The sequence below is a fragment of the Ambystoma mexicanum genome, chromosome 3q, assembly GCF_040938575.1.
Source record: "Ambystoma mexicanum isolate Mex_15411 chromosome 3q, UKY_AmexF1_1, whole genome shotgun sequence".
Lineage (NCBI taxonomy): Eukaryota > Metazoa > Chordata > Amphibia > Caudata > Ambystomatidae > Ambystoma > Ambystoma mexicanum.
The window spans coordinates 1,235,148,203-1,235,170,441 of NC_090926.1; the positions used below are offsets into that span (position 1 = coordinate 1,235,148,203).

Consider the following 22,239-nt stretch of genomic DNA (forward strand, 5'->3'; position numbering starts at 1 on the left):
TTTGTTACACCTCTGGGACCCTTCAGATACAAAAGGATGCCTTTTGGTTTAGATGCAGCGGCGGCTGTATTTCAAAGGCTAATGCATCAATTGTTTGGTCTTAAGGGTGTCTACTATTTTCAAGATGACATTTTGATCTCAGTGTTGACAGAGGAAGAGCACAATACAAAATTATTAGGAGTGCTGCAAGTAATACAGAAGAGCGGACTCACTCTGAGGTTAGAAAAATGCAAGATTAGAATGGATGAAGTGACATATATGGGACAATGTATTAAATCTGAAGAGATTAGATCAAAGAAAGATCTAGTAGACACCGTTTTGAACATTCCTGAACCAACAAGTAAAGATCAGCTACGAAACTTCCTGGGGTTAACTGAATATTATTCAAAATTCATATCTCACTACATGGATAAAACAAAGCACATGAGAGAACTGATGAGAAAATCTGCGAGATTTCTATGGTCAGATGACTGCAGGCATGAATGTGAACAAATAAAGATTTGTGTAAATAAAGCACTGATGTCGAAGATGTTCAATTGCAATGCTCGAAATGTAGTTTCTGTGGACGACAGTAGCATTGGTTTGGGAGGTGTCCTAGAATAAATCCAGGAGTGCAGAATGGTGCCAATTGCATTTGCATCAAGAATACTAATAGTGGTAGAAAATAACTATTCCACTATTTAAAGAGAGGCACTTGGGGTGAGGTGGATACTAGAACATTGTACCTACAGATCATAAACCATTGATCCATGTACTAAACTCCAAGAGCCCACATCTGGTGTCGACCCAGATCCGCAGGTGGATATTAGACATTATGCAGTACAATGTAAGTGTGAGGTACACTCCAGGTAAATCCAATGTTGTGGCGGACTGCTTTTGAAGATTAACCTGGGATTGTGGTGAATACAATGAGGTGTTCTAGGATGAGCATAGTGCAGAGTGTATCATTGCACACATAAATCCAAGCATATCCAGAGAAGAATGGACCAAAGCGGTGGCTGAAGATCGTGAACAAGATTATTAAAGACAAGCTATTCAAGGTATCACGATCCACGCCCATGACCCCTCAGGTATAACAGCCCCCTGGCAACAGTGGGGCTAGAGCCCTTCACAGTGGCCCAAGGGCCTTTTAACTCCATCATAAGGTTACATGGAGTCAGTCCTGGCACCTTTGTCGCCAGGCTCATTATCAGGAATAAGGCAGTACCAGTTTTGGTCCTTAATCCAACATGAAGGTCTGTTACACAGCTCAGTTCCTAGAACTGAGCTATGCAGACTAGTGTTTTGGGTGTGGTTGAGTCTTCAGGTGTGGCTGGCTATATAAGCCACGCCCAAACTGGAATACACGCTTCGCGTTATTCTGCACTCCTGAAGCATAACACGCACTGTGTCCGGCTTTTGCTCATCTGCTTCTCCCTGCGGCCTGATCCTGAAGCCATTGATCCGAATTCTATCACCAACCTGGAAGAACAAGAACAGCATTGGCAAGCAAGTACTTTTACCTGTGAGTAGCCGGTCCTGAAACTATCCTGCGCTTTGTTTGCCTCGCCATCTGCAGATCTCGCCGCAAGCTGCGAAGATAATGATACAAGGACAGCATTGATAACAACTCCTCCCTGGGCAAGCAGCGGATCCTAACATCACTCTGTGCTTCGTTTACCTCGCCCATCTCTGAATTTCACCGCAACCTGCAAGGCTGAAGCAGGGACAGCATTAATAAAACACTTACCTGGGCAAGCAGCGCTTCGATCGCTCATCACTCCGGAACATCACCGCAACCTGCACGAAGAAGAGAACACAGGTTAGCAACTAACTCTAAATAAACAGCGCTGCGCTCTGCGCATCAACAACTTACCGTAGTCTTCACCATCTGGCGCTGCAGCTCCGAAATCGCAACCATCCCTGTGAAAACATAAAGAGACATTTTTAGATAAATAGCGTAGCGGGGCAAACACAGAGAAAACGAAAGGAGAGGAAAGAGACAGAATAAAGACTGAAAGACTATAACTCACCTGAACACAACAAGCAGAGTCAGAGTCACAGCCGGTCTGGACCCGACATAAGGGCACACGGACCAGTGAAACAACTAGGTCCACGAAACGCCCGCACCTACCACGCGCCCCTGCCCAGAGACGCAGGACGGAGAGTTCAATGCACAAAAACCTAACGTGAGAAAGAACCCCCAAGGGATGGGATTTGGATCAGAGGGAGGCGGGAGTCCACCCATCATGAGCCCAGTATCTCAACCCTCCATTCTCCTATTATAGGCGCTACCCAACATCTGGCACATAACCAATCCGAGAGGGGCCCGGGATAGCGCACAGTCTTCCATCCAGTATCGTGTGGCGCCCCGTGGATATCAGGTGAGCGTAACACGAGGTGTTGGAAGTTGATCAAAGTGTTCAATATGTACATTCAAATAAAAAATGAAATTTCAAGTGATGCCACATGTGTACATAGAGGGAATCATATCATTCCACCAGGGGCATTGAGGAGAAGAATAAAAGATCTTGCACATGAAGGTCATTTGGGAAGGAGTCTCACTAAGAGGAGAGTGAGAAAAAACTATTGGTGGCCAGGTATGTAGAGTGAGATGGAAGAGTTGGTTAAAGAGTACACATCATGTGCTGTCAGAGACAAAGGAAAAAGGGCGATATTTATGCCCTTACAGGTGGTCAAATTCCACCTTCAGTTTGGACTAAATTAGCCATATACATCACAGGACCTTATGAAACTTTGGAGGCCCAGAAAATGTATATTATTGTACTGTTAGACTGCATATCCAAATGAGTGGAATGGGGTATTATGTTACTGCCAAAAAGATAGTGAGGTTTATGGAAGATGAGTTCAACAGGGAGGGGGACCAGCTAGAAATACTATAAGACAATGGTGTTCAGCTCATGTCAACAGAGGTACAGACTTTTAGGTCTAATGGCAAATGGCTTAGTCGAGAGGATGAATGGCTTTGTGAAGAGCATCATACAGTTGGCAATTGTGAATGCTCTACCGTGGAAAGACACATTAAAGGAAGCCATGAATGCTTACAGGATGACTCCACACTTGGTCACAGAGGAGGAACCTTTCACAATGATGAGAGGGAGGACAGCATCCAATAGACTTAGACCTGCTTGGTTGGTATCAAGAGGTCACAAACAAATTGACATGAAGGAAGTTGTGAAAAGAGTGAAGGAAAGGCAAGCCAAATATAAGGAGTACTACAATACCAATAAATGTGTAGTAGAGATTGAGACCAATGAAGGTGACTGGATTCGTGTGAGAGAGCCCAAGAAAGTGCTGAAAGGTCAATTTAAATTTAGGGCTCCTCAAAGAGTTGTGAAGTCATCAAGAAAATCTGTATACTTCCTGTGTTCTCATTTACTCAAGTTGCCTTGTCCATTGTCCCCTTTTCGCCTTTTCTCACCTTTCCCTACTCTTTTCCCTTGTTTCATATCTCTCTTTCTGTTTCTGTGTGGTGTTATGTAGGGGGGAAATGTTATGTTTCAAGGTTTCTGAGTCATGATGTAATGGTGATGTAGTGTTTTAGGTTGGAATAGTTCTTGAATGATGAGGGTTCCAGAACTCTGCGAGTTGAGAGCTAAAGACATCAGAGGCCGCACCCACCTCGGGGCTCTCATATAAATAAATACTAAAAAGATAAGCGAATAAAGTTGAGTCAGCAAATTCTTATAACAGCCTTTCATCTCAGGTAGCCAATTTGATCTCAAGAGTATCCACTGATTTCATTTCTCATTACCAGGTGCACATCATGTGAGTTATCCATTGGGAGAGGGAAATATTCTTACATGGGCTGCCAATCCTGTTCATTGAACCCAAGGTGGCAAGGCTGATGTCCACGTAGAATGGGATTGGCACAGAGTAACTGCAAACAATCGTCCGAAGCCCTATGGCGAGCGGGTGGTATGTACATAGGGTATAGCCAATGAGGTTGGGGAATGAGTACCATATACTGTATGCATCATGGGTGACTACATTGCCCGTTATAATGTGGTGTTTGCTTTGAACTAACCAGTGCGCTGCGTGGTAGTCTAGATTAAATGCCCCTACTAACGCTTTTTTTCGATCTGTATGAGAAATAAAACTTTAGTATCCTTGCAAGAGGTGCACCAAGCCTTTGTCCTTGGAGAATTGTTTTTTATTGTATGGTTGTTGGTGGACTGCGCTACAATTCTCATACAATTGTATCTTTTCTACTGCTAAATAAATCTAAATGTTTCTCCCGCGTGTAAGTAACTATGTTTAGAGCCTTTCTACCATCTCATCCACACGTCCTATCCTAGACTAATTCTTTGTAATTTTAAACTATTGATGAAGTCACTCCAGAATGTGTATTCTTTTTTTCAGAGGTCCCTGCTAAAACTGAAAAACCCGTCAAAGGTGAGCATCTATTTTTGGTTATATTTTTTAAATGTGTCAAATGGGATTCTCGTTGTGCTGTAAGTTTTTTTTTTTTTTTGTTTTCTAAATATCATAGCTTTCATATCATTATGATATGTAAAGAGGTATAATAAGACATTTCTTTTTCCTGTGAGCATATCTTATCTCGTATATGGTGAGATTGGGGGGTTGAGCGAAGTAACTTTTCAGACTTGCAAAATGTTACTGTGCAAAGAGTAGTTAATCAGAATAGTGTGTCTCTGAGAACATGAAGGCTTACACAAGTGATAATACCATCAGTGAAAAACTTGACACGTGTTGGCATTGAAGGCTTCAAAGACGCACGTTTATCAGTGTCCTAAATAAACTGCTTATATGCACGCTCACCTAGCTGTGCACAGTGACCGAATTCTCCAGGGAAAGCTCTCTACACAAATGTTAATGCTGGATGCTTCATATTGTCACACACTCGCGGGCATCCACATCCAGACCAGCAAATACCTGCAGCCATTCCAACTCACAAGCATTCACATCCAGACCACTGACACACAGACACCCATGTCGACAAAAGCTCTTACCTGCGACACCTGTCCAGTCGTCTCTATCCGGGCTGGCACTTGTACCCGGCGGTGTCTGGGTGCAGGCCGGTGTGGGACACCACCATATTTATTCCAACAAGCACGTGCGGCAGCACGGCCTCCGCGCATCTGCGTTGCTTGCCGAATAAATAGGTCACCATTGCAACTGCCATACCATGCCACCAGCTGTATTGTCAGAAAGGGGAGGGGTTTAAACCCCTCTCATCCCCAGCTGAGCGTGTTTTAATGCACTCAGCAAGTACTCCGCCTTCAGTGTCCTGACTTTATTTCTGTGCTCTGCAAGCCCTCTGATCTTCTCAGCTCGTTTAATTCCCTGCTCTGTCCTCCTTAGTACCTCCCCTTGCCTGGTACCTGATTTAGCACATGTCCTCCTTCTGCTGTTATCCTGCTTGTCAGTGGAGTTCCATCCCCCCCCTCTTTATTCCTGCCCCGGGACTGCTTCCTATTCCCTGCCGATTTCGTTCTCTCTAGTATCCTTGTCGTCACCTGCCAGTTGCTGTTTTGGTTGGATTCCTCGTCCTCACTATTTTTGCCATGTTCGTTCTCATAGAGGGGCGTCCATGTGCATTTTTTTTATAATAAAGGTAGTCTCTTGGAACTGTCGTGGGAGTGCACACCTGCTTTCTAATGTGGAAGCTACTAGTGTCTTGAGAGAATGCAATTGCATGCTCTTACAGGAGGCTTGGTTATGATATGATATGGTATTTATAATGCGCCTATAAACAAGTGTATCAAGGCGCAACGAGGCAAGGGAGAAGGAACAAAGGGAGGACAGACAACAATCCTACTAGGCCAGGTGTCATTCAGATTGTGCAAGTGCATTGGATGGGGGAAGGGGAAAAGTGCGGGGGGAGGTGAGGGGACAGTGCAATACATGGGAATAGAATAATAACAAAAGTAAAAATAATGGCCAGTAGGTGGCAAGTGAAGGGAAGCGCATACGTCGGGTGTCAAGAGCTGGTAGTGGGACTGTACGGATACAGAAACAGTCTCCGAATGCGTGGGTTGCCGGGCAGGCAGTGTGGGCGTGTAGGACTGGTGTTGGAGGGACCTGGGCCTGAGATCAGAGGGTGGCCAGGTAACCAGTGCAGTTGCTGTTTCAACCAGGAGGTCAGCAGGGGAGAGGAGGAGAAAAATCAGAAGCAAAGAGAAAGGTGTTGAGGTGCTTCCGGAACCAGAGATGGTTCTCCTCATGTTTCAGGAAGGTTGTTCCAGAGGGAGGCCCCAGCTGAAGAAAGAGATCTACCACCAACTCGTTGCTTGGAGAAGCGACTGACCCTGAGGGAGTTGGAGGCGGATGAGTGAAAAGCTCGAGAAGGAAGATATTTAGGAAGAGGGAGTTGGAAGATATTGAGGCCCCAGGCCCCAGAAGGCCTTGTGGACAATGCAAAGGGTTTTGAACTTAATCCTCACAGCCAGTGCAGAGATTTCAGTTTTGGGGCGATACAATCCCTGGGCTTGAGGCCAAGGACAAGTCTCGCAGTCCTGTTTTGGATGAGTTGCAGAGAGATGAGAGTAGAGGCAGGCAGATTTAGAAAGAGGCTGTTGCAGTCCAGCCAAGAGAAAACCAGAGCTCTGGAGACAGTGAGCTTCTAGTGGAAGGAGAGGAAAGGAAGAATACCTCTGAGGAGGTGGAGTTGGTAGTGTGACTTCTTAGAGACGTCAGAGATGTGAGGAGGGAAGGAGAGTGTGGAGTAGAAGATGACCCCGAGGTTTTTAGCCTCACCGGTGGGAGCAGGAGGGCGGCCAAGGGAGGCCGGCCAGAGTGTGACAGGAAAGGAGGGAGTGGGTGTGCCGATAAGGAGAATCTCAGTCTTACTGGCATTAAGGCAGAGGTTATTGGCAGCACACCACTCCTGGATAGCAGACACAGTCACTGATGAGGGAAGGAGAAGAGGAGGCTGAAAGTAGCCTGAAAATGAGCTGAATGTCATCCGCATAGCACTGAAAGTTGGGGCAGAGCGCGGCAATGCGGTGGGCAAGAAGTGCCAAGAGCCAGGGAGAGAGGTTAGACCCCTGGGGGACACCACAGGTAGAGAAAAGGGTAGCAAAGAGGAAGGACCCCAGTTGGACCTGGGAGGGTCGGTCAGAGAGGAAAGATGTCAGCCAAGCCAGGGCCTGACCGGTGATACCCAAGTTATCACAGAGACATTTGAGCAGGATGGCGTGGTTGACCGTGTCAAAGGCAGAGGAGAGATCAAGCAAGATGAGGACACAGGGGGTGTTAGAATCAAGGTTGGAGAGCAGGTCTTCACGAATGTTCAGGAGAGCAGTTTCCATGCTTCTGGCAGCTCTGAAGCCAGACTGATGGTCATGAAGACAACCAACCGTTTCAGTGTGGAGATTAAGCTGGGAGATGGCCAGCTTTTTTCAGAAGTTTGCTCAGGAAAGGAGTGATGGAGATTGTGGGATAGTTAGCCGGGCAGGACGGGTCGGCAGAGGGTTTCTTAAGAAGAGGGTGCACAAGGGAGTGCCTCGGGGGGAGGGGGGGGAAACCCCAGTGGCGAAGGAGTGGTTGCAGAAGTCAGCCAGAGCAGGGGCCAAGGTGTCAGAGAGCCGGTATTGCCTTTGGAGCAGGCGGCTGGCCAGTTTCTCAGAGGATGTACATGAAGCACGCCATTTCCTCTCGGCCACCCTGCACTTGCGTTTAAGGGTGGCGAGGTCTGAGTCGTACCAGGAGTTGCACTTGGCTTTGGCCTTCAGGCGGATTCTCATGACCGGGGCAAGAATATCTAGAGTATCGGATATAGCAGAGTGGAGCATGGAAAGGGCTATATCGGGGTGAGAGTCAGCCAAAAGGGGACGGGGTTGAGAAAGTGGCGGCAAAAGCCTCAATTGACACGCGCTTCATGGGTCAGATGACCGAGAAGGTGGGTGGCAGCGATGGAAGTGGCTTGGCCTGAGGGGCAGAGAGGGAGAGATGGGAGGAAAGGAGAAAGTGATCACTCCAGGAGAGAGGAGTGGTGAGAAGGGGAGAAAGGGGAAGGTCTGACGAGATCACAACATCCAGAGGGTGCCCTGCAGAGTGAGTCGGGCCAGAGGGGAGAATAAAGAGTGAGAGAGAGTCGCAGAGGTCGCAAAAGAGTCCAGAGGGAGGACAGGAGGCATCCATGTGAATGTTGAAGTCTCCAAGAAAGAGTAGTTCAATGGTCGAGACCAGGAGTGACGAGGAGAGGTCCGCCCACTCAGAGAGGAAGGGGGAGATAGACCGGGTGGCCGAAAGATAGTAACCACTCTAAGGGAAGGGCTAGGAGAGGGAGAGCCTGCAGACAAGGCATTCAAAAGAGGAGTAGGCCTGCATAGGAATGACAGAGGCAAGAATACACACAGGGAAAATCAGGGCTACACTCCCTCCGGAGCAGTTAGACCTGGGCGCGGAGAGGATCTTGTAGCCGTCAGGGATGAGCCTGTCAAAGCTTGTGACAGAGCTGGCCGTGAACCAAATCTCGGTGACACCAAGAACATCGAGGTCAAGTTCCTCAAGAAGGCGGCAGATATCGGACAAGTGTTTGACAGCTGAGCGAGAATTAAGAGTGGCAATGTGGAGAAAGTTGCCATCCTTGAGAAACTTCCAGGGCGGGGTACAGATCAGAGGTACGCCCTGCGGAGGTGCAGAAGGAGTCCGAGGGGGGGGCAGAAAGGGAAGGAGAGGGCAAAGTAGCCAAGGAGGAGGTAGCAGGGGGAGGCGAGGAATCAGTCGAAGGGGGAGAGGGGACAGCAGGAGAAGAAAGGAAATTGATGAGGCGTGGGAAACGTCAATCGAAGAGGAGAAGGTTGGCCTGAGGGCCTTGGATCAGGACAGTGCCATTCCCATAAACATTAATGACGACCTTGGAGGAGTGGAAGGAGGCCAGGAGGGCATCCCACCGGGTGCCACCATTAATAGGAGAGGAAGAGAAGGGAGAGAGCGCAGCGACCATATGCAGGGTCCATAGGTCTGGTGAGGGAACGACAAAGAGGATGTCGGTGAGAGTTTCCCTAGAGGAGGCACTGGTATAGGTGTCAGCGATAGGGAGACTTGGGTTGGAGACGCTTAGAACCGGTCATGGACGAATATTATGTATTTGCACAGGCGGCCAGACCGAGCACTGGTGGGCACCTGGCAAGCGATTTAATTACAGCGATCCGCTCAGGACGGGGGATAACAGCGAAAGAGGTGGCCAAACTCCCATATGGTGGCAATAGCTGTTGAGTTCTCTAAGATTGGAGACCCTAATTTATTTGTATTAATACATGTCTACTGGCAAAAGGGTATCTCCAGCCTAGATGTATTTCCACAGACCGTTCATTTCCCCCTCCAGTCCGAGGAGCAGGAGCTCTGCCCAGCTGCACCCGACCCTGCAGGAGCAGCGGGAATCCAGATGGCAGCCTTTATGCTCAGGCCATATAACGCGGTAAGCGGTGCAGGCACTGTGCTTTAATTACAATTTTAACTGCACAAGCCTCCGCTTTACTGCGAACAAAATGCCCAGAGGATTTGATGAGGTAACTTTCCTCACAGCACCATCCTGCTGATAGTAGCATCCCCTGTGCCCTTCCCCACCATTGAGCACCACGAGGCACCTACACACTTCAAGATGGCCGTCCTCCACTGAAGTGCGACTCCCCACCGCCGAAACAGCCCCAGCTGACGTCACCGAGAACCGATTGGCTCCTGCGCCAATTATACTGTCCAGTAAGAAAGACGGCAGTGAAGCCGGCCCTCCCTCAGCAAGGCCCTACTGAAACAAGGCAATCGTCTGTTCCCTGCCTGTTCACGCCAAGTCTGCCGTCTGCCAGCCCCCTTGGATTCACTTAACGCCAAGGTAACTTTGCTACTTTTATCTCCGAGGCATCACAACTGCCATTTCAAATTCTATCTGACTCTAACGACTTTGCCTGACCTAAGCGATCGACTTGCCATGCTTATACAGCGCCGTTCCTCATTTGCAGTATCTGCACCCACCACCGCCCACCTTCCTGCCAAAATGGCACTGCCTCATTGCTGAACGCGCCATCTCGTTCACACCCGCCCCCCAGCGCTCTCCTGATATCCGCTATCCCATATACTTTACCCTCCACGAGTAGCATCGTACTAAATTGAAATAGAGCACTACTGTACCGTACTCACCTACCGCTGCATACATGTGCAAACCGCTCTTTAACGGCACCAGCTACCGTCTACTCGTTCTGAATTCACTCTCACGCACCTACACCTAAGTAGTTGTCAGCTTACCTGTTTATCGTTATTAGTAACCTGCTACTGTTTAACCACTCCTGCTTGCATGTGCACACCCATATCTAGGTGGCATGTGGACTTCTCTAACAGTCCTGTTTGACATTTTGTTGTGCATTTCCCCATTAGCCATTGCTTATTATTTCTGACTATATGTGCAAAATTGAATCTAGGTGGCCTGTGCATTTCTCTAATAGCCGTGTTTGGCATTTTGCAGGGCATCTCCCTATCAGCCATTGTTTACTATTTCGGCCTGTATGTGCAAACTTGCATCTAGGTGGCCTATGCATCTCCTTATTAGCCTCTGTTTGCCTTTTCTGATGGTATCTGCAAAATCGTATATAGATAAGCCACTGCAAGACTATAGTATATACATTTTTTAGAACCTGCCGTATCTGTCACACATCCTGCCTAGACTGACATGACATGATTAGCCCAGCTCAGCCATAAGTCCTAGCATCCTAGCTACCTATACAAGTTTACTATGTACTTGCCACTACTCTACACGGTTCTACTTAGAACCATCCTGAATCTGATCACCCTTCACAGGCCAAACATGTCCCAACCACTGAACCAACTACCTCATGCTAACGCACCGCAAATACCACCTCAAGTATTCGCTACCATAGCTACCATACTCTGTAGTCTCCAATAGTGAAACCTTAAACTCTGCGCTAGACTGCCTAGAATCTACGCTCCCCTAACCAACTCTACCATCCATACCCAGTCCACCTCTAATACCCCACCCCGCAAAGACAACCATGGCCAACATCCTCTACAACTTAATTGCCATCTTTTAGAGATTCCACCACCTCCCCAAACAGCCAACAAATAGATCAGTCGCCCCCCGCCCCACCCACACCTCTTGGCATAAAAGATGCCTTAATAAATGCCCGCTCTATGGTAGCGCATGCGGACATAGTCCATAATGAAAACTTAGATTTCCTAGCAATTACTGAATCCTGGCTCCACCCCGCAGCAGGTCCAGCCATCATGCTAGCCATCCCAGACAATTACTATTTTATACGACTGGATCGCACCACTTCTAGAGGTGGTGGCCTTGCTATAATTGTAAAAAATAATTTAATGTTAAGACTATCCGCACTAACTCCAACTCCTGTGAAACTCTAACAGCCAAACTTACCATAGCCAACAACCTAACTATCACCATCCACTTGATTTACCGACCACCAGGACCCCTAGGTTCCTTCGAGGAAGACCTCATGAACCTACTTTCCAATAACCTAAAAAATTCCACTCATTGCCTCGTCCTAGGAGACTTCAACTTGGATTTAATGACGCCCGAGACACTAATGCCCTACAGATTAATAATGCCCTTGAGGAACTAGGTTTCTCCCAAAAGATTATGGAACACACGCACATCAAAGGTAGGACCCTTGATTGGATTGCGGAACATAATTGCCCAAGCAACATCACGTCCATACTACCTCAACGCTGGTCCGACCACCACCTAATATCGTTCTCCCTAGAAGCCACACCTCCTTTGAACAAAAGTATCGTAGCTCCCACTGCACCTACCAGAAATAAAAAAAAAATCACTCCTGAAAATCTCATCCCCCTCATCCTACCTACTTTAAATTCCATCTCAGATCTGACTGACCCAGCCACCATGGTAGATATCTACAACGAAGCGAAGCTGGCCTCTGTAGACGCCATTGCACCTCTGAAAATTAGAAAAAGCAAACCCTGCCAACACTTAAATAAGTGGTTCACGCCCCTCTTGAAAGACATTAGACAAAAGAAACGACTGAGTGAAAAAATCTAGAGATCAGACCCCTCAGATTAACAAAAACAAACTAGCCACCCTCTATAAAAAAGAGATTATCCTAGCTAAACAAACGTCCTATAACTCCCGATTCTCTCAAGCTAAATCTAACACCAAAGAATTGTTCTCTATCCTGAAAGAAGTAGAATCCCCTATCTAAACACCTGATTTATGCTTCAAAGATAAGAACTGGTGCACTAGTATACAAGAGGCCCTGGCCAACAAGATTACAATGCTCCAGGCAAAGATTAACAACAAAAAAAGTGCCATCACCGTTTCCAATGCCGAGATCAAAGATACCACCCCCAAGACTGCCACGAACACCCCACACATCCGGCAACCTACCCCAACACTACACAGACTTGACACCACTAGCTTCCACTTCCGCATAGTCTCTATTAACGAAGTTGAGAAAGTCATCCTCACCCTCAAACCGTCCAATTGTCAGGGTGACCTGTGCCCAGCCCAACTCGTAAAAGACGCAGCCTGTGAACTCTCACCCTTCATCACTAAACTCATAAACGCCTCATTCTCATCTGGCACTATACCCAGCAACTTGAAACATTTGTGGGTCCTGCCCCTCCTTAAAAAACAAACCCTGGACCCAGCCATCCCAACCAATTATCGACCCATAACTACTGTGCCCTTCTTACTTAAAATCTTGGATAAAGTAGCATGCTTACAAATTCAGAATCATCTGGAACTTAACCAACTCCTGGGAGTTCGTCAGTTTGGCTTCAGACCACAACATGGTACTGAGACTGCACTCCTAGACCTCAAGGAACAAATTGACCCACTTAGGGACAAAGGCAAGATGTCACTTCTGCTACTCCTCGACCACTCTGCCACTTTCGATCTGGTAGACTACTCAATACTCTGTGACCACTTGGTCACCGCAGCCCACTTCTCCCAAGAGGCAGTTGCCTGGATCCAGTCCTTCCTCAATAACCGGACCATGAGTGTCTTCTCTCCCCTAGCAGCTGCAGACCCCACACCCATCACATGTGACGTACCCCATGGTTCATGTTTATCTCCCACTCTGTACAACATCTTCACAAAGCCCCTTTTCAATGATCTAGATGGTCTAGGTATCACCAACACGAACTTTGACGGGCGATTATTTTTATTTTAAAATGTTTTTATTGGCATTTCTTAAATCAACATGGTACCATCAATGTGCATGGTTGCCAACGTATAATATATAACACAAGTATAAGAACATTTTAACCGAGCAATAACCAACAGTAACTGCCTCCAAATGCTTTTCATCCTATTATTTGCAACACTTTAGAGTGGGGTAATTTGTAACGCGTTCCTTTAGCTTTTATATTAGGTGCATTTGGAAATGTGTGGAATTACCAAAAATAAAACTTCTAACACTAAACAACAACAGTCTACATATGGAAGAAGCGTCTGGCTCAGGCGGGTATGTCACCGGTAAAAGTTCCATTTCTCAGGAAGTGAAGGGGACAGTGATCGAGATGACATCATCTGTGTTTCAATGCTTGAGTTCGGGTATAGTGATAGTGGTACAGTTCTTTAGGGGGGTTTATGATCTGCGCTGAAGTGTATGTCTCGCAGTAGGGCCTTCCAAGAGTCAAGGGTGCCACTCGTCATGTCTCCTCCAGAGACGACTCCATCCTGCCAGGCTCTGGTTTCGGCTGCGGTCCATCTCTCCAATTCTCTCAACCAGCGTTCATGTCTCGGTCCCCCTGGTGTCTTCCATGCCATGGCTATGGTTCTCTTCGCCAGTATGCATGCGATATCCATCAGCTTTATGACGTGTTTGTATTTGCTCGGCCTAGGGTAAGTCCCTAATAGGCATTCTGCGGGAGTCCACGCATATCTGCTTATTCCGGCGTCTGTGCAGGTCTGTTGTACTCTGGACCACAACGCCATTGCCTTGGTACAAGTCCAGAACATGTGGATAAGATCAGCCCTGTCACTCCCACACCATGGGCATGCTGAGGAGGCCTGTTTGTTGAAGGAGGCCACCCTGTGCGGGGTCATGTACGTCCGGTATAGAACGTTTAGTTGTATCTGACCAAATCTAGAGTTCCTCGAGACCTTCTTGGGGTGTAAAAGTACTCTCTCCCATTCCTTGTCTGTGAGTGCAGTTTCAAGATCCACTTCCCACTTCGCCTTTAGCGCCGAGCTTTTGGGATTAGGTTTGTCATTGAGTCTTTTATACAATCGAGAGACGGGTTTCCAGCCATCTGTAAGATCATGCATTTCTTGCAACAGTGGGTCCGGGGTGGGTTCCTCCGGCCAGCTGCTCCAGTTTTTCTTGGCGATTTGTTTATTGACGGGCGATTATGACAAGGATTTGGCCTTTGCGAACAGAGTGTACCTCATCATCCAGGCATGGATGGCCTCCCATGAACTATGCCTGAATGATGACAAAACAGAACTCCTCATCCTGGGCTCACCCTCCAACATTAAAAAACTTGGTCCCAATTATGCCTCCTTCATAATTGACACCAACAACATAACTGTGGCCAAAGTAGTCAAAACCCTTGGCTTCTGCTTGGATTCCACGCTTACCTTTGGCAAACAAGTAAACGCTATGGCCTCAGCCACCTCCTATACATGCAAGTTAATTAGAGCAGCCAAACCCTTCCTCTCCTCCAACAATTGCGTCACCCTAGCTAGAGCACTAGTTCTGTCCAAATTAGACTATTGTAATGCTCTCTATATAGGCATCAATAATTACATTACTTCCAAAATTCAGACCCTTCAAAATAATGCACTAAGAGCTGCCCTTAGTCTTCCTAAAAACGCCCATATATCGGACCTTAGGAGATCCGTCAACTGGCTCTCCACTAAAGACAAAATACTCCTTAAAACTGCATCTCTGACACACAAATGCCTCAACCACGCAGCCCTCCAATAACTAATAGACAGATTCACCAGACAAACAGCTGCACGTCCCCTAAGAAAAGCCAACTCCAACCTCCTACTAGTACCCAGATTTAGGCTCACTAAATCTGGTGGGAGTAGCTTCCCTGTCAAAGCAGCTTAACACTGGAACTCCCTTCCCCCTGCCTTAAGGGAAGATCTCCCCTACTCACAATTTAGATCCAACTTCATTCATTGGCTAAAGGAACATGACGTCTGACCTTACTGCACTAGCCTCGCAAGGACCCACTGTATATATGTTCTGCCGATTTTTTTTATGCATTACCCCTACAAACTGTATGTATCATGTTTTTGTTTCTTCTCTCCACGTTTGTGCCTGTATACAGCACTGTAACCTTGGCTGTACTGTTTATAATTCCTGATGATTCTGTAACTTAAGCTGAACAACCCTCTTCTTGCCCTTGCGCCCGAATACCTTTGGGTCTGGTGCGCTATATAAATAATAAACATAAACAAACATAAACGTAGCTGAATGTATCGTATCCTGCGAGTGCGAGGTACATGTCATACTGGCAGGGGACTTAACTGCCTCTTGCACAGAAGTTAGGTCTGATGTAGAAACTTGGGAGGTAACATCCGATATGGTGGCACAAGGGTTTAAAGCTCAGGCAGGGAGAAAATGGTGTGTGGCATTAGCTTCGGTAGGACAACAGATGCTTAACGGGAAGAAGAACAGGGATTCCCCGCAGCAATCGACATGGCACCATGGTTCTAGCTAACCCATTCTATTTAACTCCTGCTTTGGGGAAGCAGATCACTAAAATATGTGGAGGGATCCTTGCATGATGCGTGCAGATTTCGACATGTTTTTCTGTTGTATAACTTGGGGAGCTCTGACAATCCTGAGGGTAAACCCTTCTAACAATAGGATACGTTGGTCACGCACAGATACTGGGCGCTTAAATAGCAGTCTTTGGGAGACCCTAAAAAGGACAATGTTCGTATGGAAGTTGTCCCCTTTGAATGGAGATATACGATAAGTAATTTATAACGCACCTGCGCCTAGAAACACGTGTGCAAGGTTTCTAAATAATATTGACAAAGCACTGGAAAATCTAGTAGGTAATGTGCAGGGGAACAAGGGAAGTGATCCCCGGAAGGGGAACACATTTCATATGCACGCATATGATGTAGTGCTCACTGAAAAGAATGGGAAATGCAAAGAGTGATAAAGGAAATTAAGTCCTCCAACTACCCTGGCTAAAGGAAATTGTTTCAGTGTAAACAGCAGGTAAAGCAGGCACATACACATTGGTAAAGCTGGCGCAGAGGGATGCTGGGGTAATGCTCCATACATTAATTAAAAGAGATACAGAAGCTTTTGGGGAAATAGTTAATGCCCAGAAAGGCACAGGGCCCACTAAAAAGCTGAACGCAGTGCCTGAGTCCTCCTAAGTAGAACCCTTGGAAGAACTCTGTGCCCCAGGGTGTGATGTCCATCCGGTGGCCGAAGTTGTAACATATAAGCCTGATGGAAAACATAGAATCATTGTAGAAAATGAGTTGGTTGAGGACTTAATTAAGCTTTGTAAGCGTTCAGGGGCATCAGGCCCAAACGGTTTAACCAATAATATTTTCAAGGAAAACCTTACCTACCAACGGTACTAACTATTCTGTTTTCGGAGTATAGTAGTGGCCGAGTCTTTTATGGAATTCTAGTGGATTGCTTTTGTTGTGCCTTTTTTTAAATGGGCGTGAAATGATCAATAAAGACTTTTTATTGCAGCATGTAGAGGATTGGGTATTTACCTCTGGTAGAATGAACAAGCTACAAACCGGCTTCCACAAGGGCCACTCGACAAACATCAATGGTTTGGTGTTAAGAGTTATTCAAGAGCATGCATGGGAAGATGAGACTTGCTGCACCTATGCTGGCTCAATCGATCTCTCATCAGCGTACGACAGGGTTGATGGGGGGAGACTATTTTCAACATTGCCCATATGGGAGTTAGGGGGGTTGCCCAGCGGTTTACTAAAACTGATAATTGATAATAGATCTCCCAGAGGGTTCCGGAATTAAAGTAAGACTCCATAATAAAGGATGGCTGTCCAGAGGAATTCAAACGCTATCAAGCCTTAGACAGGGCTGCGTTTTAACGCCCTGCCTTTTTAATGTTTACGTATCCAACATCAGTGACGTTTTAGATTCGTCTGCTTTTATATCTCATACACTGTGTGTATTTAAGGTTCCCTGGATTGCTTACCCCGATGACTTTTTAATTTTCAACAAAACATGTAATGGTCTTCAGTGCCTTTTATGTGCTTTTACTATAAAAAAGACAACAGTCTTATCATAAATCTAGGGAAACCTAAAGTTTTCCAAGGGGAAAAAACACAGGGTATTTAAGTGGCACTTGGAAACACTGTGTTGACGCAAGGCCCAGTGTAACATACCTAGGGTTTCACATAACAGGGAAGCCTGCATTCCTGAACATTTGCACTATTCTAAAACAGAAGGTGTCTGCTGTGATGCTGGAAATGCATTGGAGGGACAGGACCTCCATGTCCTTGTCCTGTACTCCTTTATCATGCACGTTCAGTGCAGTGTTGTTCTGCACAGGAATCCATGTGGGACCCCTGGCCATGCAGCTCTTCCTCTTTTTGGTTGTGGTGAACAGACCCTTAGGATACCCCTATAGCACTCATGGGTGGGGCTACAACCATGTACCCCTAGTGTATGTTTTTGGGCACCTGTGTGAGGCCCACAGAGCAGGGTACGAGCTGGTGGCAGCTCCATGCTGAATTTGACAGATGCTCTGAGTATCCTCCATTTTGAGATACCCAGGCCCTGCCATTGGAATCAGTTGATTCCTGATAGGAGACAAGATGGCCCCTGTGGCCTCTTGCTTTCTATTGCCTGTTACATTGTTTTCCCAAAGTCCTGGGAAGCCCTGACTCTGTCCCTTCCCCTGACTGGCTGTTGGGTGGAAGAACCATATATGGAAATCCAGGTCAGACTGGCTGGAGCCTTCCTAGTGACACTATGTTGTGGCTACACCCTTGGGGTGGGACCTGGGTGAATGGAGTGTGTCACCAATATACATTTCATGTTATGGGTGTCTGGTCTTTGGTGTGTGACACAATGATTGAGACAGCCCTGCCCGAAACTGGTATGAATGCAGTATGGTGTGCTGAAAGGCTGCGTGCTTGCCCCAATCCACATTCCTTGTTGTGAGTGTCTGGATGATATGATATGATATGGCATTTGTAAGGCGCCTATACACAAGTGTTTCAAGGCGCGACGAGGCAGGGAGGGGGGGACAAGGGGAGACGGACAACGATCCTACTAGGCCAGGTGTCATTCAGATCGCGCAAGTGCATGGGTAGAGGGGAAGGGAGAAGTGCAAGGGGGAAAGGGAGAGGGGAAGTGCAGTACATAGTAGAATACAAGATAAAATAATAAGGGCCAGCTGGTGGCAAGTGCAAGGTAAGTGCAGACCAGTGCTGGGAAGGGGGGCTGTAGGGATACAGAGACAGTCCCGCAGTGCAGGGTTTGCCAGGGAGGCAGTGCAGGGGACAGTGGCTGGGCCAAGGACCAAGATCGGTGAGTGGTCCAGTTACGGATTCAGTGTAGTTTCAGTAAATTAGCAGGGGACAGGGGGAGAGAAAGCTGAAGCAAAGAGGAAGGTTTTGAGGTGCTTCCGGAACCGGAGATGGATGGAGAAGAATGGCCTGAATGCACTGTGAGCCTGATTGGCTGTCTGCCTGCTGAATGCCCTTCTGAATGATTGGCTGCCTGGGCCTGGCTCAGCAGTGTGAATGAGAGACAGAACAGTATATCTGGGGACCTCTCACTGACCAGAATTGTTAAGAAGCTGAAGTCAAAACTTGATGTTTAACCTTGAAGCTTAGCTGGAAGAGAAGAATTGCTGCAGCTTTCCTTCGCCAATCTAAAAGCTCTTGTGTCTTCAAGAACTGCTCCAAGGTAGGACCTGGCTAGGCGACCTCTTCTCGAGCTACGAGAGAACATCATGCAAAAGCTAATCTTCTTCAAGGCGCCCTGGAAGTCAGTCCTGGAAAGGCTGCTGACCGGAGACTGGGTCCGCAAAGAACCTGAAGTGAAGCACCCGGACATCGAAGTCCATCGTCGTCGACCAGAGTCCGGAGGACCACCGTGACCCATGGAAGCCCATTGAGTCGTGTTGCCCAGAAGCGGGGACAGCTTGATGTTATGCTGCTCAACAACTGGAGCCGCAGCGCTCCACTTTTGTCTAAGACAGTTTGAAATGAAGGACTTCCTTGCCATCACCGTCGACTGCTTTGTCCCGCCGGAGAAAGTCGAGGTCGTCGACGGCTGAGTAGAATCCGCTGATGGGTTTCCTGCCACCTGAAGTCCACAAAGACGCCCACAAAGATCTGAAAGCCGGCCGTTATTGAGTCCCGATCGGTGACGCCAAACACTGACGACCCGACGCCCTTGCTGGGCCTACGTTCTTCATCAATCTTCAACAAACTCTTGTCATCAAGGTGCACCGCACGCCTCATTATCTCAGGACTTCTACGACCGAACGTTGATGATCACCACAAAGGACGAAGCTGCTCTCGCGTCGACAGTGTTCCTATTTTCTTCGTAGGAATCACAATGACCCGTGGCTCCTGCCTTAAAGGCAGTCCACTCAGGAAAGGCACGTCGACGAACAATCGAAAGAACTCTGCTAAACTCAGGTACATTGGGGTAGTAGAACATTTTTAGAAGCAAACAAGACTTTCTCCAGCATGGGGTCTGGCATGGATTCACATGCTCATGAATATTCCCTGTCGTCAGGCTGGGAATCCTCGGTAAAGAAAAAACCAGTATCAGTTTCGTTTCTGATCTGTCTTTCGTAGTAGTAACCAATCACTGATCTCTGCGTCATACTGACCACAGCCAATGACTGCCCTCTACCTAAGCCCCGCCTCTGGCAGCCATCTTCAGATTTTTACCGCACGTTCAAGTGTTGGGATCCTCGTGCTATTGCTCTCGAGCGTTAGTGCTATTTTTCACGTTTTTTCCTCAAAAACTTCGATTTTTCGGTCAAAAGAGCCTCAAGCTCCACCGTTTCTTCATCCGATCAACAGGGACCCGTGTCGGATTCGTCTACGCCCCTCAAGGGTGAAGATTTCGTCGAGCCACGCTTTTGGAGGACTCCAGAAGTTTCTCAGGCGCATCTCGGACATGGCCCAGGAGAAGGGAAGCTCGACGCCCGGAAAGCTGTTCAGGGTCTGCTCTGGATGCCAGCTTCAGAATGTCTTTAAGGAGGACGAACACTCCTTTTGTCTCTACTGCCTACATGAGGACAAGACGCATGTGGAGAAGGACTGTGCGTTTTGCGGCAATATGACCATGAAGGACCACCATCAACGTCTCGCCAACTGGCTGGAAGGGAAAAGCCCGTCAGGCGAGAAGAAGAAGAAGAAATCCGAGCGGTCTTCTAAAACCTTTGAGGACGCCCCGGCGACGGGGGTCCAACATAAGGCCAAGCACCGCTAGTCTGCTGGCACCGGAAGCGCCGAATGGTCGGGCTCTACGGGCGGCAGGCAGGGCGCATCTTCCCCGGCACCATCAACCACGAGCCAACGCTCTGGTTCGGGTAAGAGGAAGGCCGAGCACCCGGCGAAGCTCCTGGAGAGGCCCTGGTCGAGCTCTAAGGCCCCATCGGAGGGAGAGCGAGGCAGTGACCCTCCCCCCAAGGAGAAGGCGGTGAGCGCACCTAAGGTGGTGAAAGCCTTAATCCATCCGGCCAAGGCCTCTATCGAGACAGTCGCGGCGGCCCTGGCTCAGCCTGTGGAGGCTACACCAGTCGTGGCGACCTCGGGGCTCAGAGTCTCCCTGCCACCGCGGAGGGAGTTCTCTTTTATGCCCATCGACAGGACCCCCGTGAAACCTCCGACGGAGAAGAAAAAGGGGGGGCAGGAGGTCGCCGTGGATTCGGCCTCAACCTCTGGGGAAGAGCTGATCAAAGTCTTAAGCCACGGCGTTGGCGTGGAAGAAGACCAGCCCGTCGGGAGGGACCCCGACGTAGGAGACGACGATAACGTTGAGGGTGCCGACGGGGCCCCTGACCGCCCGTCGGACTCCCCTCAACCAGTGCCGCAAGACAACTCGGCGGCCATTTTGTTGGCTATACAGTCCTTATGCTCAGAGATAAGGACGAGACTGCCGTTACCACCAGCGGAGGAACCGCTCCCGACGGAGGACCCGGAGCCAGGCCCTTCTGGGAGCCCTCCCCCTAAGAGAAGAAGGATTCATCCTCCACCTCCTTTTCAGCCATCGCACCCTGTTCAGCCCTCCTCCCCGTCCACGACTCGTGGGGATGATACAGGGACTGACACGGCCGCGACGGGTACGGACGACGAGGTTTACGACGAAGATCTGCCGTCGTCACCTCCCACCCGGGCTTCTCCGCCCGACGAGATTGGATCGTTTCACTCCATGATCGCCAGGGCATCCGAGCTTTTCCAGCTCTGCCCGGAAGAGAAGAAGAAGGAAGGTTTCCTTTATCAACGGCGCAAAGCCAAGAGGAAGACGGTCCTCTCCCTACCTCTACTGGACGATATTTGGGATGAGGGCCTCGCCCTCCTCAAGAACCCATCCACGACGCCGGCTAGAAGGGATCGGTACGAGAAGAAGTACCGGGTCCCGGACGCGGCCCCCTTGTGCCTTCGGGTGCAGCCTACCCCGGACTCGGTCATCTCCGCGGCGGCCAGGAAGAAAGCGGGGGGGGGCGCGGCCTCTACGTCGACCTCCCAGCCGGACGGCGAGGGAAAGAAATTGGATACGATGGGACGCAGGGTCATCTCGTCTGCAGCGACGACGATTAAGGCGGCCAACGCCTTGGCTGTCGTAGCCCGCTACGACAGGGAGTTGTGGTACAAACTAGCCCCCCTGCTGGACTTCCTACCGGACGACAAGAGTGCGGATGCCCTAGAGATCTTGCAGGAAGGAGAGGTGGCGTCGGACCACGCCATAACGATTGCGACGGACATCGCTGACACTGGATTTCGCCAGTTGGGCAACGGCGTGTGCCTTAGGCAGCGTGGATGGCTCAAGGCTACTGACTTCTGTCAGGACGTGCAGACCAGAGTCTTGGACATGCCGTTCGACGGAAACAACCTGTTTGGGAAAACAGTGGACGATTCCCTTCAAGCCATCAAGGCAGACACGGAGACGGCCCGGGCTCTTGGGGTTCTCCAGCAACGGCGGCCGCCCTTTAGGAGCGGCGGAGGCAAACAGGGTGCCTCCAAAGGTTCCGGCGGTGGATTTTCCACCTACCGTCAAGCGGCCCGTTCGTCGTCGCAGGAAGCTTACAGGGGACGAGGCAAGTCAGGCGGGCCCCACCGTCGTC

General features: G+C 48.7%; 1 protein-coding gene across 2 annotated transcripts in view; it reads left to right on the forward strand.

Annotated features, from left to right (window-relative positions):
• GCDH (glutaryl-CoA dehydrogenase) overlaps positions 1-22,239 on the forward strand; it is a 357,241-nt gene that overhangs the window by 103,961 nt on the left and 231,041 nt on the right. For both annotated transcript variants that reach the window (XM_069604167.1, XM_069604169.1), the window contains exon 3: positions 4,363-4,395. In XM_069604167.1, the coding sequence (XP_069460268.1) occupies positions 4,363-4,395 (33 nt within the window). The remainder of the gene's footprint in view (positions 1-4,362; positions 4,396-22,239) is intronic.